The sequence below is a fragment of the Manis pentadactyla genome, chromosome 8 (genome assembly GCF_030020395.1).
Source record: "Manis pentadactyla isolate mManPen7 chromosome 8, mManPen7.hap1, whole genome shotgun sequence".
NCBI lineage: Eukaryota > Metazoa > Chordata > Mammalia > Pholidota > Manidae > Manis > Manis pentadactyla.
Window position 1 is genome coordinate 140,140,334 of NC_080026.1, and position 16,373 is coordinate 140,156,706.

The 16,373-nt window shown below is 61.6% G+C and overlaps 1 protein-coding gene across 1 annotated transcript in view; it reads right to left on the bottom strand.

Moving 5' to 3' along the window:
- Positions 1-2,059: 2,059 nt before the first annotated feature.
- CFAP46 (cilia and flagella associated protein 46) overlaps positions 2,060-16,373 on the bottom strand; it is an 86,398-nt gene continuing 72,084 nt past the window's right edge. The window contains exons 44-60 of the mRNA XM_057505403.1: positions 15,953-16,123; positions 12,782-12,879; positions 12,433-12,509; positions 11,778-11,908; positions 11,390-11,511; positions 10,525-10,694; positions 10,060-10,164; positions 9,264-9,629; positions 6,042-6,112; positions 5,839-5,899; positions 5,726-5,761; positions 5,229-5,331; positions 4,882-4,994; positions 3,767-3,848; positions 3,450-3,586; positions 3,283-3,369; positions 2,060-2,404 (exon numbers count right to left, since the gene is read on the bottom strand). Coding sequence (XP_057361386.1) covers positions 2,199-2,404; positions 3,283-3,369; positions 3,450-3,586; positions 3,767-3,848; positions 4,882-4,994; positions 5,229-5,331; positions 5,726-5,761; positions 5,839-5,899; positions 6,042-6,112; positions 9,264-9,629; positions 10,060-10,164; positions 10,525-10,694; positions 11,390-11,511; positions 11,778-11,908; positions 12,433-12,509; positions 12,782-12,879; positions 15,953-16,123 — 2,136 coding nt within the window. The 3' untranslated portion in view covers positions 2,060-2,198. The remainder of the gene's footprint in view (positions 2,405-3,282; positions 3,370-3,449; positions 3,587-3,766; positions 3,849-4,881; positions 4,995-5,228; positions 5,332-5,725; positions 5,762-5,838; positions 5,900-6,041; positions 6,113-9,263; positions 9,630-10,059; positions 10,165-10,524; positions 10,695-11,389; positions 11,512-11,777; positions 11,909-12,432; positions 12,510-12,781; positions 12,880-15,952; positions 16,124-16,373) is intronic.

Genomic DNA, 16,373 nt, shown 5'->3' on the forward strand with positions numbered 1-16,373 from the left:
GGCAAGGGAAGTCTCCAGGTGAGGCGGGCAGGAGACTCAAGACTTGCTGTACACGTGTGGACACCCTTTGCCCAAGGTCTGCAGGACAGTGTGGGACAGGGCAGGAAGAGCCCTGGGGGCTCCCGGTCACCCTGCAGAGGTGTGTCCTGGCCAGGCTGCTAGGTCCCTGGAGACCAGGGCTCTGGGAACTAGCCAGGCAGATGCCCAAGGGACTGCCACCAGGACCCAGTGCCAGCAGGGGCCTTGACCCTCACTGCAGCCCAGGGACCCTCTAACCAGGGTGGCTCCAGCCCAGAGATCTGTCCTTTGGCCACAGGCATGTGAGACCCTTCGGCACGGTCCTGGCCTCAGCCTCCTGCCCTGACCTCACAGGGGCCAGGCTGGCTTGGGGAATGGGGCAAGAACCTTTCCTGGGGGCTGTAGTCTGTCCTTCCTATGGCCACCCTCAGCTCTGCTGAGTGACCACTTGTGAGGACAGTGGCTTTGGGGGCTCACCTTGTCTGTGGTATGACCACAGGTGGTGCCTGGACACCCTGCCCTGGGGGCTCTGAGGTCGGGGACAAGCTGCTTGCCCCCCCTAGCCCCCCGTCTTTCGGAACCCACCCACCTGCTCACTCTGAGTCCACACCCAGCTTCCCGCTGGCTTCCACGGCTAGACTTTGTCCAGTCACTCACTAAACATTTGCCTGGCATTGGGCAAAGTGCCCCTAGGAGGGACTCACGCCTACTCACCAGAGGTGGCACAGACCACGAAGAATCGGGTGCTCACTGCGGGGCAGGGCGGACATGGGCTGTCGACCCTAAGGGGTCACTTTGCCATGTCCAGTCCCTGGCCTCAGGGGAAATGAGGTCCTGGCCCAGTCTCCTGGCTTTTCCACCAGCCCAGTGGGAGGTGGGGCCACCCAGGGAGCAGCGTATGTCCAGTCAGCACCCCAGGGCTGCCACGGGATGGGTGGGCACCCATCATGTCCTCTGGGCCCATTGTCATGTAGGTCCCAAGTGGGCCAAACGTATCTAAGGGTCGGGGGCCAGCAGGGTTGGGGGAGGTGCTGACCGGAGTGTGTGTTCAGCGGTCGAGCCCTCACCTATCTCCCTCCCTCTGCTGTCACCTCCCCATCACCTCTCAGGTGGCCCCGAGGAGCCAGGAGGGGTCCAAGTCTGGAGCACAGCAGGCAGGGGCCGCCCCATGTTGTGGGCCACATCAGGCCCCAAGGCAACAGACCACCAGGACACCCCACCAGGGTCACTTCTGCTCTGTCACACTTTGGTGGCTCTGCTCTGCCTGCCCTCACATTTCAGGTCCCACCCAGGCTGAAGACACGGCCCCCGAGAGCCCACGTCAGGGAGCGCGTGGGAGAGCTGGAGCTCACTGCCAGGCTCGGGCCTGTGCCAGGGTCTCCATGAGACCAGGCGGCATGGACCGGTTGTCGGACGCGTATTCAGCAGATCACGAGAAAGGTGCACCCTCTCCAGGAGCCCTGACAGCCCGGCTGTGAGCCTGAGTGGGGGCCCGGGGGGTGCACTGCACGCGGCCCTTTGGTCTTTGAGGTGCTAGAAGCTGCCAGCGTCTGGGTCGAGTGGGCCAGCAGGCGGGGCTCGGAGTCGGAGGCCAGCAGTGCTTCACACAGACGCCCCGGTCACAGACACCACACGGAGAGGCTGGGAAGGGTCGTTTACTGAGCACTGACACACAGGCCGCCCTGGCAGCATTTCCCGCCCGGGGACCAGGGCCTGGGCACCGGGGAGCACAAGGAGGGCAGCTGTCCTGTCCCCAGGGAAAGGCGTTTGCCAGAGGGCCCGCCTGCTGCTGCGGCCTTTCAGGAGGTGGGAATAGCCCCCCTCCCAGCCCCCGGGTGTGCACGTGGCTCCCCGTGACTGGACCATAGTGGCGGGTCCCGGGGTCCAGGCATTCGTGTGGTCGGCCCTGACGCACCCCTCCCACCCAGTGACCCTGCTCCTCCTCCACGAGGGGCCACATGTGCTGGGCAGGAGGAGGGCTGGAGGAGGGAGCCGCAGAGCAGGCCGGACCCCGGGCAGGTGGGGACAGAGGCAGGCGCTGCCCCATGCAGAACCAGGTGGGGCGCCCAGGTGGCACGTCCAGAGGCTGGTGGAGGAGGGGCGCCCGTAGGTGGGGTGGGCTGGGGGGTGGGGTCCGGAGGGGCTGTCGGGGTCTGTGCCCTGGTGGAATCTGCGCCCTGTCACGCGATGGCTTGGTGTGGCAGCCCGTAGAGGACCAGGTTGAGGGAGGCCACAAGCCGCTGGGCACCCTGGAGTGGTGGCAGCTCGGGCAGCAGCTTGTCCTTGGAGGTCTGCGGAGACCCCCCTGTGGGGAGAGGGCGTGCTCGCGGGATGAGGGTGCCGGGCGGCTGGGTCATGGCCAGGGCGCGTGGTGCTCCCGCCCTGCCTGCAGATGCAGACGGCCACCTTGGCCAGAGGGCTGCGGCACATGGCCGGGGAGGGGCCCCGCCAGGACTGGAGCACCTGGACCCTCCCCCCACCCAACGCCAGCCCTGAGCGCACCAGGAGCCAGAAGGTTCTGCAGCTCGGGGTGGCTACCACTAGCCAGCGGCCACCACGGGCTCTGTGGGGCCGACAGAGGATCACAGTTTTGTCCCTTTCCATGCACATGGCAAGGGCCTTTCCCAGCACACCCCAGGCGGCAGGTGCCATGGCTTTGCCCTCATGCTGACCCAGGGGAATATGCTGGCCGCTCCTCATGCCGCCAGGCTGCACCTGTGTCTGCCCCCAGTGACCACTTCTGTTCCCAGTGAGCCTAGACCCTCCGTCACTTCACCTCCCACTGACCTGGCCCCAGCCTGCCGCTGGGCTCACTGGTGCAACAAGCACTCATTCAGGGGCTGCAGCCCAGACACCGAGCCACGCAAGGGACCTCATAACGGAATCAACCCGGAGTCACCTCCCCAGGCCCAGCGCTGAACCCCCGCTGCTGAAGCCGTAGTTAGTGGGGCTGAGACCCCGCCACATGTGGGCCGCCGCTGTTGGCGCCAGGGTCCCACCTGCTCCGGAGGCCGCATGGGGGCCCCTCCTGAGAGCCCTCTGAGCTTCCAGGGTTGGTGTGACTTGAACCCTGTTCAAGATGAGCCAGCGTTTCTGATGCCCGTTTCTAATGTCCCTAAGGATGCCTGGCACAAGCGCTCCCTTGGGCCACGTGTGGGGCTGGCCTGTGCCGGCGGCGCAGGGACAGGCAGCAGGGGCCCCAGCCCTGCAGCGCTGCGTGGACGGGGCCGAGGTGGAAGGTCTTAGGTTTTAGGTTTTAGGTACCGTCGCCCTGGTGATCCTCTTCCCCGACTCCCGCCTGCTGAAGAAGACGCACCGCTCTCCCGACTGACTTGCCGGCCGTCAGCAGATCTGGGGAGCAAACACCCCCTCAGGACCAGGCCCCCGGCAGGCATCCGGGGGCTGCAGCGGCCGGGGCGGCGCCCACTCACTCTCCCACAGTGTGCTGGCCCGCAGCGCGTTGTCCTGAAGACGTGCCGGCCACTGGTTCACCAGGACGCTCCCGACCCCCGCGAGGCTCAGGAGGACGGCCGTCGGGACGGGCTCCTCCAGGGACAGCTGGCGCCCGCTGCAGGGGGCCGGACTCCTGCGGGCGGCGCCGAGCCCCGGCCCCCAGCCCCCGCCCAAGCCGCCCGGGTGGGAGTGGGGGTCTGCACTGGCCGCCCGGAAGGTCTTGGGAGAGTCGGGGAGCCCCCCGCCCAGACTCCCCGGGGCTGCCGGGAGCCGGGGCAGACGGGACGCCGGGCACCTCTTGCTCTCTGAGGCCGCCGCCCACCGCCGCACGCTCTCGTGGGACCGCGTCCGATCCAGCACGACCATCATCCGGCACCCTGCACGGCACGGGGGCGGCAGCTCAGTGACTGGGCGCCAGGCTGGCGGCAGAGGCCAGGGGAGGCACAGGCTTGAGGTCAGGCCCTTTCCGGGATCCGCCGGCCGCGCAGGCACGTAGGGGCCCTGTCTTGGGAGGCCCACACCTCCACAGCCTCCTCGGGTACCACGCTGGGCGACAGCAAGCAGGGGAAGCCAGCGGGCCTGCGCACCTCTCCGGGTCCAGCAGAGGGGCTCACCCCCAGCACGCCACACCAACGGGGTGCCCCAGCTTGCTGTGGTCTCAGGCCCTGTGACAAGTTGGTCGCCCTGGCCCCATGTGCCCACTGACAGACGCCAGTGTCTGAAATGCAACACTTGGGTGTGGGCATGCAGTGAGCCCCATGGGGCAGAGGCTGGCCCCCACCAGCCCACGGCGGCCTGGCTGAGGTGGGATCCGGGCGTCCCAGGGGCAGGCAGAGCACAGGCTGGGTGAGGGCAGGCCTGGGCGGGCACTGCAGGGGCACCGAGTGACACCTGCTGCCTGCTCCCCGTGCCCTTGCCCCTTCCCCTGGGAACTAAAGCTGCCCCCTCCCAGGTCCCGCCCGGCCCTGCCCACACCTCAGGGGGCTGGAAAGGAGACGGGTACCAGCTGGTGCCCTGACTACGGGAAAATGTGCACATGCCTGCTGAACTGCCGGCAGGGGACCTCATGTCTCTCCAGGGCAGTGGCCATTTTTGAGGAGTTCCTGGGAAGGACCCTGGCAACTGCGGGGCAGCCAGCCACCACCCCCCAGAGGAAGGCCAGCGGAGGGCGGGCCAGACCACCCACACGGGCCCCCTCGGGCAGGGCTGATGGACAGAGGAGGCCCTGCGTGTTCCCTGGCTGACAGGAGGGGCTGGGGTTGCTGAGAAATGGGAGGCCTGCCCCAGGCCCGCAGCACCTCCCTAGAGCGCAGGGCCCTGTGCCTGAGGGCTACAGGGGCTGTGGCATCTGCTGGCCTCGCGGTGGGTGGTGGGTCCTGGCAGCCGGGGGTGGGTTTGCAGGGCGCTCACCTTGCAGGCTCATGGCGGCCAGCCTCTCCACCAGCACGTGGGACAGGAAGCTCTCCATCCCGTAGAAGAAGAAGCCCTGGCAGCTGCCCAGGAGCTGCTCCCACTCAGCCTGGCTGCAGGGAACAGGGGGTGGGCGGGGGCAGGGCCTGGGCAACACCCCCAGCCCCAACCTGCCCTCGAGGTCTCGGGCTGCAAGGGAGACCAACTCCCAGGACTGTCCTGTGCTTGTCACCCTGGGGAGAGGGGCCAGGGCAGGAGGGAGCCTGAGGGAAGGGGGGCACTGTGGGGAAGGAGGGGCCGCCCTGGTCAGCAAGCCTGCCCTGTGGCCCCAGGGCCCAGATGCAAACCTGGGACTGCGCTTGTTTCCCAGATGCCCCACCCATCGCGCAGTGAACGTGTCTCGGAATTTTTCCAAAATTTTCTGGGTTACCGACACAGGAGTCAGCATTTCTGCAATGAGGATTGGATGGTGACAAAGCACAGGTGGTGTTACTGAGGGGCCCGGGTGGAGTCAGGATTTGCTGCCTGTAGCAACATTTGCCTCCTTCCCTCCTTTGCAGAGAAATTCCAAACCAGTTTGGAAACAGACCCGAGGGACTGCAAACTTAGCCACGAAGGCCACATATTCGCACACCAGGTGCCAGATGCCACGGCTGCAGCTGCAGCCACTTTTCACACAACAGAGGCCCAGCCTAGACTGCAGAAGCACATCCCGGGGACAGGGTGGACCATGCCCCATGCAGCCAGCACAAGTGGGCGGCTGAGGACCGAGGCAGAGGCCGGGCGGGCGGCCAAGGCCATGCCCAGTGGCGTGGTCACCAGAGGAGCTGAGGGTCACGCTCACCTGGGCCCTGGGCCTCCTCATAGGGGTCCACCACGACTGGGCTGCCGTTAAGGAGAAACAGGACGCAGATCCCGGGTCTGGGGCGGCAGGCCCGTCAAAGGGTCAAAGGATACACTTGAAGTTGTCTGAGTCGACGAGGAGGCAGCCAGGAGGGATGACCCGGCGCGCATTGCCCTGCGGCAACAGGCAAGGTTGCTGGGGGCGTCCTGCATGCTGGGGGGTGCTGGCTACTCCAGCCAGGAGCCAAACAGCCCAGGGCCGCCCGCAGGACCCAGGCTCCCAGGCGCCCGGCGGCGGCCAGAGGCTGGCCCCCTACCTTCTGGCCCCGTTTCGCTGGACTCTTCTTTCTGAACTCCTTGCCCCGGGCCTCCTTTTTCACGCCGCCTTCTGTCGAGACAGTAACAAGCAGCTGTGATTCTCTAGCGCCAGAGGTGAGCGCACGACGTGCTTTGAATCGTTCACTCTGAAATGGTCAGTTTGTATTACGTGAATTTCACCCCAATAAGAAAAACAGGAAGTAGTAGGAACAGTTGATTTTAATTTTTTTAAGTTGAAATGGTAGTGATTTTTCAAAAGTAGAGGCTCACGAGCCGGGAAAGTCTTCCTTATGGACAGGAGACCCCAAGAAAGGAACAGCTGCCAGGGGGGGTCTCCGTTTCAGAGCCCCACACGCCCCTGAAGCCAAGACCGGACCGCGCGGCCGAATCCTCGCTGGTCTGTTGGGCCCAGAGGGCGGGGCGCCCAAGGGCCTGCGGGGAGCAGCCACAAGCCGCGCCCTGCGTTCTCACGGCTCCTTGCTTCCCGCATCTCGAGGCTGCTCTGCTTCCTGACGGGTCCCACCAGCAGCTCGGGGAGGGCCTGCCCATTGGGGTGCTGGTGGCTGGACATCGGAATGGAGAAGCCGTCCCTCTGCCACTCCCTCGGGGTCGGCCGCTCTCTGATGCCCTGCCTCTCCCGTTCCAGGTGTCCCTGTAACAGCACCGGCCGATGCCCTTATGCCGCTCTGTCCTGCAGGTGTGACTGACGACCAAGGGGACAGACCCCGGCTTTGCTTCTGCTTTTTGTGTTTGTCCCATGTGTTCTGTGTGTGTATCTCTGTCATGGGTTCTTTGTAACTTGAGGTACTTGGTTCATTTCTTTTCTTATTCGTTTCCCTATTTATTGGCTTGGAAATTACACACCAGTTCTATTCTTTTGGTGGTTATCCTTAAAGGTCTGCCATGAATATCAACACCGACAGAGCATCCTGCAGCCGGGCAGCTCGCGGCCCTGAGGACACTCACCGGAGGCTCGGAGCCCTTCTTGCCGTCCCCGCTCTGCAATGCAATTAGAAAGACTTAACTTGCACTTGACCGGAGTTCTTGTCACTTTGTGGTGAGAGTTGGTACTAGTTAGTCCCTCGCCAGAGACAGGCCCCCTCAGCACCCCCGGAGCCTGCACGCACAGCCCGGTGGGCCTCTCTCCGCCCTGGCTGGCCCTGGCCCTTGCATTTCATTTCCCCTTCATGTAATAAAGCCCCACAATACATCATATTATTTGTTTTGTTCTGAACTGTCAAAATTTTGAAGAAATTTTAAAAATAAGAGAAGCGTTTTGGCTAAGTGCCCACACTTCTTGTTCCTGGTGCTCGTCCCCTTTGTGTGCAGAGTTGCCCCATGTTCTCCGGGCGTTCTTGTAGCGAGGGCAGCCTGCCCTGAAAAGTTCCTCCAGCCCTCCTGTACCTGAAAAGTCTTCATTTCACACTGTTTCTGAAAGTTATTTTCAAAAACATCTAGACTGACAGCTTTTTCCTTTCACGGTTTAGGGATGCTGTTCACTGTTGCTTTGCTTCCACCAAGAAGTCTGTTGTCTCCCTTGATTTGTTTCTTGATACAAACATCTTTTCTCTCTGGCTGCTTTTGAAATTCTCGGCCGTTGGTTTTAACCAGTCTGCCAATATGTTCTCAGTATAGTTTTCTCCCTGTTTGGGGTTCCCTGACCCTCTTGGATCTCTGGGATTACAATTTTCACCAAATTTGGAGGAAAACTAGCCATTGTTACTATTATTATTTCAAATATTTCCCTCTTTGAGAACCATGATTACAAGTGTATTAGGGTGCTTGAACCACTCACCGGTGGTCAGTCCATTTCTTTCCCATCTTTTTCTGCTGTTGCTTGCAGTTCACTAATCCCTTCTTTTGCCCTAACTGCTGCTGATGCTGTCCAGTGTATCTGTCCATCTCAGGAAGCTCACCTTGGGTCTTCAGTCCCTCCTGTGTCTGTGGGACACGCGGCCTCCCTCCACCTCCTGAGCACGAGGGCTGTGGCTATGGACGTGTTCATGGCCTGTCTGCTCATCCTACCGCCTGGCCTGTGTCTGGTCTGTTTCTACTGATTGGCTCTTCTCTTCATTAGGGAATCAGTTTCCCACTTCTTTGCTTGTCTGATAACTTTTGATCAAATGTTAGACATTTTGAGGTTTTCCTTGCTGGGTGCTGGACATTCCTCATTTCTGTAGTTCCTGAGTACTGTTTGGGGGTGCAGGTACGTTACCCTGACATAGCTTGATCCTCCCGAGGCAGGTTTTGAGTTCTGTAGGTGGGACTAGAGGGACACGGCCAGTGCACACCCTCTCCTCACTGTCCCTAAGCATGTGACTTGCGTGATTCTCCATGCACGCTGTGGGCGCCTGAACCGTCCCCAGCCGTGAACAGGCCCGGAGGACTGCGTCCTCTGCCACTCAGGGTGGTTCTGTCCCTGCCCTCGGCAGGTTCCTCACTCACATGCACAGACCAGCCCTCAGCTCAGGGCCCAAGAGGACCCGCGACAGAGCCCTGGAGCGTGCCCTGTGCTGCCGTCTCCTCCCAGCACCTGCCCTTCAAATTCCATCACTGCGGTCCCCAGGCCCCCTGCTCCATCTCAGCCTGGAGAGACCACCAGGATGCCTGGTCTCCCCCACCAGGCAGAAATCTGGGATTCACTGGTTGTTTGCCCCTCCTGGGGTCACTGTCTCCCATGTCTGAAAACTATTGTTTCATGTATACTGTCTGGTTTTTCCTTATTTCAGCTGGAAGGGCAGATTTGGTCCCTGTTACTTCTTGGATGGGAGCAGAAGTCCAATATATTTATGTTTCATTTTTCTTGATATTTATTGAAGTGCAACATGCATGCTGAAAACTGCACGCAGCACATGTGCACAGCTTGCAGAATTCCCACAGACGGGGTCTCTGTGTCACCACACCCAACGACAGCACGCAGCCAGCTGCCCCAGGCCTGGCCCTGTCCTGGCTCTCCCCACCTGGCAAATGGCTCCCGCGTGCCTGCCTCTTGAGCAGTTTTGAGGCCAAGAACAGTGTTTCCTCTCTCCCTCTGTGTGTGCAAACACGCAAGTACATTCAGCACCAACACAGAGCCCTTGGCACAACTGCTCTGTAACATCTTTGCACAAACCTAGAAAATGTCGCAGCATTTGATGATCCTGTGTGATGAGTCAATGCTCCCCATTCACGGTGACCTGACCGCTCCATTCTGGAGAGAGTGGGGCCACGGCGGCTCTTACCCGTCTCCTCTCTGCTGAGGCGACTCCACAGCATCTGGAGCGAGAACTCCCGGGACAAGGAGGAGGCCACCCCCTGGCTGAACACCGACAGCCCTTCCAGCGGCAGCTCCAGGAGGTACCTGTCCACGATGAGGACGAGGTTGTCTGCAGCCTCAGGCAGAACTGTGGGCACAAGAGCACCAGCTGCACGGCCACAGGACATGGGCCCCCAGACCGAAAAGCTCCCGGGGTAAGCCTGCTGGCCACAGGCCTGCCTGTCGCCTGAGCTGGGTGGCACGCAGGGGCCCTCCAGGGGAGCAGCTGAGTCACAGCTCGGGCTGGGCACAGCCAGGTGGCAAGGACTCCGTCCTCTGCAGTTCTGAGGACCTGCTTAGCTCTGGCAGCCCGTCCCCATGCAGGTCCTGGGGTGCATGGCTCCTTCTCACCATGGAGCCCCTTCACAGGGTGAAAATGTACACTGATCCCTCCAGAAGGATGGTCCAGAAAGGGGTCCTGTTCCCCAGGGAAGCTTCTTGTGGGAGGGGCGGCAGCAGCACGTCCAGGTGGCCCTCCCTTGGGCCTGCCTGGCTGGTTAGAGAAACCCACCCCTTGGGGCGGGCACAGACAGTGTTAGGAGGTGAGGCCACTGAACTGTTTGAATTTTACAAAGTAAAAACAAACTACTTAAAACCAAGCAAGTGCCTGACCTGGGAATTTTTAGGGCAACTCTCAGTTCGCAGAAGTGGCCTCAGGGAGTCAGGCTGATTTCTTAACCCGAGTGTAAACTGTGACTTACTTTCTTAACAGCTACACGTACTCCTGAGCCCTGCACCCTCAGTGCCAGCCGGCAGCGCTGAGGGCAGCTCGGTGCTGGGGGAGGGCGCCACCAAGGCACACTGCTCCCAGTCTGACACCGTGACACCTTTAAGCACACGGAGTGAGAAACAAGGGGGTCGGTGCTGAAAGTGCACAGGTGCCACAAAGCCACCAGCACTGACCTGTCCGCAGGCCGGGTGGCCTCCGCACGCTCACCCGAAGGCCCATTTTCCGTCCACATAGCCCTCATGTCACGTGGGGTGTGCAAACATGAGATGGTGATGGCCAACATGGCTCCATACGAAACAAAGACTGCACATTGTCACCACCGTCGCCACACGCACGTGGAGCTGCCGGCCCCCTGAGGGCGGGCAGCTGGCTGGGCCAGGGTGCTGGTCAACAGTGGTGCCAGCGGAAATGGGGACCCACCCCTACCCGGATGCTCGGCACCTGGACAACGCTCAGAGGCGGGGCCCTGCTCCTGGCCACGCTGCACAGACGGGTGGGGGTCCCAACACAAGCCACAGGCCACAAGTCCCCACCAGCTGCCACTCACCCTGAGGCAGGGACACGTCCTTCTCCTGGCCTTTGGCCTTCAGTTTTCCCAGATCTGCAGCGACTGAGGGAGTCTGCACTCTGAAAGTCAAAGGTACACATTCAGGTTTTTAAAAGTACACAAAAACGACATATACGAAGAATGTGAAGAACCTCCCTGTGGACTGTTTCACACTAAGACAGTGAGTGCCACATGTCACCCTCCGCAGTTCACCTCTGGGGGCCCATGGGGTCCCTGGCAAATGTGAGCAAACAGGACTCAGGGTTACCTCCCGTCTACTGGCAAATCTAAACGGTGCCGTGTGCCCAGCCCTTCTGCCTCTGTCCTACCAAAAATAAGAGACCCTTGTCGTGCCCTCCCCTCCCACCCTGCACCCGATCAGGGGCTCAGAGGGCAGAGGGGACCTAAGCGGTGGGGACATGCCCAGCACGGATGGACAGCACCAGGCATTCGGGATCACAAGGGCCCCGGCATGCTCCTCACTGACGTGGACACGGTCCGATTCAGCACTAGTGGAGCTCATCAGACACACGGAGTTGTGGTATCGGATGTAAGCCTCCACATGTGAATGTCCACCTGTCCCCCAGCCGGCCTCAGCTGGCACTGGGATTCAGGCTGAGGCCCCCACCCTCGAGCCCACCCTGGGCACCACTGCCCTTGTGGGGATAGGCAGTGTGACCCTCCTGTCTGTCCCCAGGGCTTGGGAGATCCACTCAGCACCTCCCCTGCCTGCAGCCACCGCCTAGCGCAGGGAGCTGTCCCGTCCGGCAGGTACCTGGCTGCAGGGCCCCTGAGCAGCGGGAACAGTGGCCTCAGGTACGCCTCCATGGGGCTGAGGATGTCGCCGAGGAATCTCTGCGGAGTGTGTCCCCTTTCAGGGTGGGCGCTTTCTGACTCCTGTCTCAGCCCGAACATCAGCCATGGTTGGGGGTTAAGGGGAACTTGTAAGAGCCCCACCTACTTAGAGCAAGGAGGGGCAACTCCACAGGGCCCAGCCTCCAGCCCTCTGGAAGCAGCCTGGTGGCCGGGGGCCCAGCTGGCAGCACGGCCCCGCTGGGCTGACTACCGGAATTGGCCCCCACCCTGCGGGGCCCGGCCTGGAGTCCCCGTGGCAGGTACCCCCTCCCCACCCTCCTCACTGCAGCTGGGCTGGGGGGCTTCACCAGGCCTGGGCTCGGGGCCACATCCTCGCTGTGCACCTTGGCCCGGGGCTGCTCCCGGAACTGCTGGACGCTGGCCAACAGGCAGGAAAAGGAGGCTGGGCTCACGGGCACCCGAGCCACCTTGCAGGAGCCTACAAAGACAGACGCCGCCACTGGCCCCTGCCCTCACGGCTTCACAGACCTGCCTTGGGGCGGAGGACAGCGGTGGACTTCATGGGAGTGGGCAGAGGGCTTCACGTGGGCACCCCCGTGGGCTGCTTCCCCAGAGGGGGCCAAGGCAGCCCTGGCTGTGAGGCCGTGTGGCGTCACCGAGGCGTGGCTAGCACCAGGACGCTGTGGACGGGCCTCAGGAGGATAGGCCAGCAGAGGCTGGGAGCTGGGACAGCCAGGGAAAGAATGGAGGACAAACCAGGTGGTTCCAGTTAAAAGGCACCAAGGCTGCCCTGAGACACCCAGAAGAGGATCGGCGGAGTGGGGAGGCCCGGCCTCGAGGACCCCAGGACCGCAGGGACAGGGGTCAGGGGGCCTACAGAGCTCCAGTCAGGCTGCAGGCTGGGAGATGGCCTGTGGGGCTGGGGCTGACAGGCCCCCCAGGGGGAGGCGAGGGGCCCGTCTCTGTGAGCCCCACCCCCAGCAGCCCCAGGGTGTCGCTCACCTCCTACTTGCAGCACCTGGCCCTTTGCTGCAGGGGTGAACCTGGGTCTCTCGTACGCAGCACCGTACAGGTGGGTCCTGCCGGCAGGACATAGGGAGGGGCAGGGCCCAGATTGTGGGTGCCAGAGGGGCCCTGAAGATGCTGATTCTGCGAACCGCATGCACCCCCGACAGGAGGCCCTCCCCAGAATGCCTCCGCCACGTCAGACAGAATTAAAACAGGCCCACGCAGGAAAGCTCTGTGTGGTCCCTGCCGGAGAGGGCAGCCCCGCCCTGTGGCCGCACTGCCCGTGGGCTTCCTGACTGGGGTTGGGGGGAACCATGCAAGAATCGCAGTGCGGAGTCCTCACCTGTCCTGGGAGTGGTGAAGAAAGACGATCCGAAAAGTAGGAGGAATTTCATTCAGGAGGTTAAGATGCTGGTCAGTGACGCCGAGATTTTGCCAAGCCTGCATGTGATGAACCGAACTCAGTAAACTATGTCAGGTGCAGGTCTCTGAGCTCCGCGACAGGCCAGCGGGTGTTTAGGAGGGAGCGCTGCAGGCCTGCGGGACCCCTGGCCACCCGCGGGCAGCAGACACCTGGGGCTCACCAGCTCCTCAACATTTACCTTCTCTTGGTTAATGTCAGAAAATGGGTCTGCAGGCCACAGGCGTAGAACCACAGGCCAGATGGATGGGGGTTCTCCCCCTCCAGCTCCATCCCCGTGGCCCTCGCCTGTCTCCTCCACACACGCAGTCCCACACACACCCATGTGCAGAAGCACAGCCATGCCCCCTGCCTGTCCCCTGGCTTCCTGGGCGTGAGAGCCACCCTGGCGGTCCCACTGGCCCCTGCTGTCCTGGGGCCCCCACTGTCAGAGGCTGGCGGCCAGCACACACCAGGGGGCTCCTCCCCACCTCCTCCCCACCTGGAACCCTCCTGGAATGAGCTGCAGCTGCTCAGAAGCCATCCCCCACTTGCGATGAAGTGAGCTTGAAGTTTGCAAACAGATGCCAATGTCCACCCTCACATCTGCTGTGCAAGTAGAAGGACACAAAGAGCCCAGACGCGGCGGCAGGGCGCCACCCTGCCCGGGAGCCTCAGCAGACCTCTGCGTGCTGGCTTCCTGACCTGGCCCTGTGCCATGCACCCACATCCGAGCTGGTGCCCGGGGGCTGCCTGCTTTGTCGCTGCAGAGTATCCCCGCGTGGGTGCTTGCTGCTTCCTTATCCCTCTGTGGCCCCCGGGCATCTGGGGGCCCCCCTTTTGGCAACCAGGCCACTTGATGAGCACACCGCAGCACGTGGAAGCCTTTCTGCTGAGCGCAGACCCGGGGGTCGGGTTGCTGGGCGAAGTCTGCGTCTGCCGGGCCCGGGCAGAGTGCCTGCTGCCCTGTGGCTCATGACCTCTAGGTGATTTCCACTTGCCCCACTGCAGCCATCCTGGCAGGCATCTGGAAGTATCTGAATGTGGCTGTAATTTTTGCATTTCACTCACGACCAATGAACTTGGGTGCCATTAGCAATTTTATTGACCATTTGGGAATCTTGTGAAATCCCAGGCTTCTGACCCTCTGCTGCTGGAGTCCGCCTTTCCCGTGTGTAGGTACAGGTAGAGTGGACAGCATCGGCTCTGGGGCTTGGTGACTCCCAATACCATGTTTTTGATGAATCCAGCTCTTAATTTCAACACAGAACAAATGGCATTTCTTTCCCTTCTATGTTCCGTGACTTCTGTCTCCTGCGTAATGGATGTTTAGCTGCTCCCGAGTAATGAAGGGCTTGGCCCTCTTACGCCTCCCTCTGACATCTTCGCAGCTTGTCCCCTCGCAGGTGGGACACTGCCTGTGGGCGGAGGGGAGGCCGCTGACCCGGAGCCGTTCGTGAAAGCGCGCCATCCGAGCACACCCTGGACAGACGGCAGGTCGCGCGAGTGGGAGGGTCTGTTTCTGAACTTTCCCTTCTGACCTGTTGATGGCTTTCCCTGTGTCTGTGCATCTTGACTTCTGTAGCTTTAAATAGGTCTTAAGATCTTGTACAGTAAGTTGTGTCCATACAAATCATACAGTAATTTCCATACAAATGTTAAAATTAGACTATCAATTGTTAAAAAAAAGAAAAAGTCTGCTGGCAATTAACCTGGTTTGTGTTGGACCTACTGGTTACTGGCCCTCGGGAGGTCTTCCTGGTGACCCAGCATTCAGGCCCACAGGCCCCTCAGGAGAACGAGGAAGCCCAGGGGGCAGGGTGGTGCCGGGCACCCCTCCTCCTGGGAGCAGCCCCTGCAGGAGCCCGCCAGGCCTTCCTGGACTCCTGTCGGCGGCTCTGGACGCATCACCAGTCACCGGCCACTTCTACAGAAGCGTCAACTATTAATTAAACTCAGGGGACTGGAGCTGCAAAGTCACCTGACGGAGGAAAGGACACCTGTTCAGCCCTTTGTCCACAGAGAGAAGTGGCATCTGAACATCCTGGAGCTTCCTGCCCCCCAAACACGGGCTCTCCGTTCACTTAGCTATTCTTGAATTTCTCTTAAGAAGGTTAATAGTTTTCAGGGTGGAGGTTGTGCACATATTCTTTTAGATCTTTCCCTGATAATTTGATCATTTCTGATGCCATGGGAAACGGTATTGTTTAGACATTTTCATCATCCCCTTGTTTGTATCTGGCGGGTGGAAGGCACTGTTTGCTACTGGCCCGTGGTCTTCAGCTGAGTGCCCGTCGGGTGCGCTGGTCTGGCCCCCAGGGCGTGGTCACGCTGGCTGTGAACAACCGGCCCTGCATCCTCCCTCTCGACCTTTATTTCTGGTCTTGCTGTGACATCGTGAGTGGAAGTGGTGACAGGAGCCTGTGTGTCATGGCCGCTCTTGGAGAAGAGCCTCCAGTATGTCACCATGTCCCATTTGTCTGGAGACATGTGTGGCCATCGTATCTGGGGACGGGCCCCTGGCATTGGAGGCCAGGGACGCTGCTCAACACCCCAAGGGGCACAGGGCGGCCCAGTCAGAGAACAATCCCACCCCACAGAGGCGACCATGAAGGAAAAGGAGTGGGACTGGCTGTGCTCCAGGCTGCTCCCTGACCGGTGAATTCTATCATGTCCATTTCTTCAAACATGCCCGTAAATGCCCGCTGGTCCAAACACAAGGGCAGGCGCTCCGAGCTACCCCACTCTGAGGGTGCTTCTCGGAATGGTGCTCTGTGATCCCCCTGGGGTCCAAAGTGTCCCCTTGGACAGTGAAGGCCACAAGGAGCCCACCACCCTCACAGAGACCCCGGGACACTGCGCCCGCCTGGGGCCTGATGCAGGGGAGCTGGCCAACCCTCCCAGTCACCCAGGAGGGGGCTGCCCTCCCCACAAGGCCCAGGAGGCAATGAAGCTTGGAGAGGGTGAGTGACCCTCCCAGAACCACAGCCAGCAAGAGGCAGAGCCAGGATTGGACCCAGGCTGTGTCCTCGCTGAGTGGGGGCCAGGTAATGGTGGGCACACCAGCAGAGCCCCAGAGCCAGTTCTGCAGGGAGGGCTCCCTGGCTCGGTCACCTTGGAGATGGCAGCCAGCCTCCGCCCCACGCCGGCGAACAGGCTGGTGGAGGTCCTCTGCTGGAGCCGCAGCCCCTGCTCGAGCCACAGCAGGGCCGCCAGCTGGGAGCTGCTGGTGTCAGCAGTGGCCGTGAGCAGGACGTCCCGCATCATCTCTGAGGCCGAGCAGCTCTGAAACGGACCACGGCCCCACCCAGGGCCACTCAGGCTCCGCGACCCGGCTCCCTGGGGACGCCATTCTGCAGGCAGGGCCCCCAGGCCCCGCCTGCTGCGGTGCCCAGGGTAGAATACTCAAATGCTTCTCCGCTCCGAGCCTCAGGGCACGAGGCTGGGTGGGTTTCTGCTGCTTGTGGACCAACAGGACACTGACAAGAGGGGCTGAGGCTCAGAGGACCCAAGGGGACAGGACAGCCTGCCACCT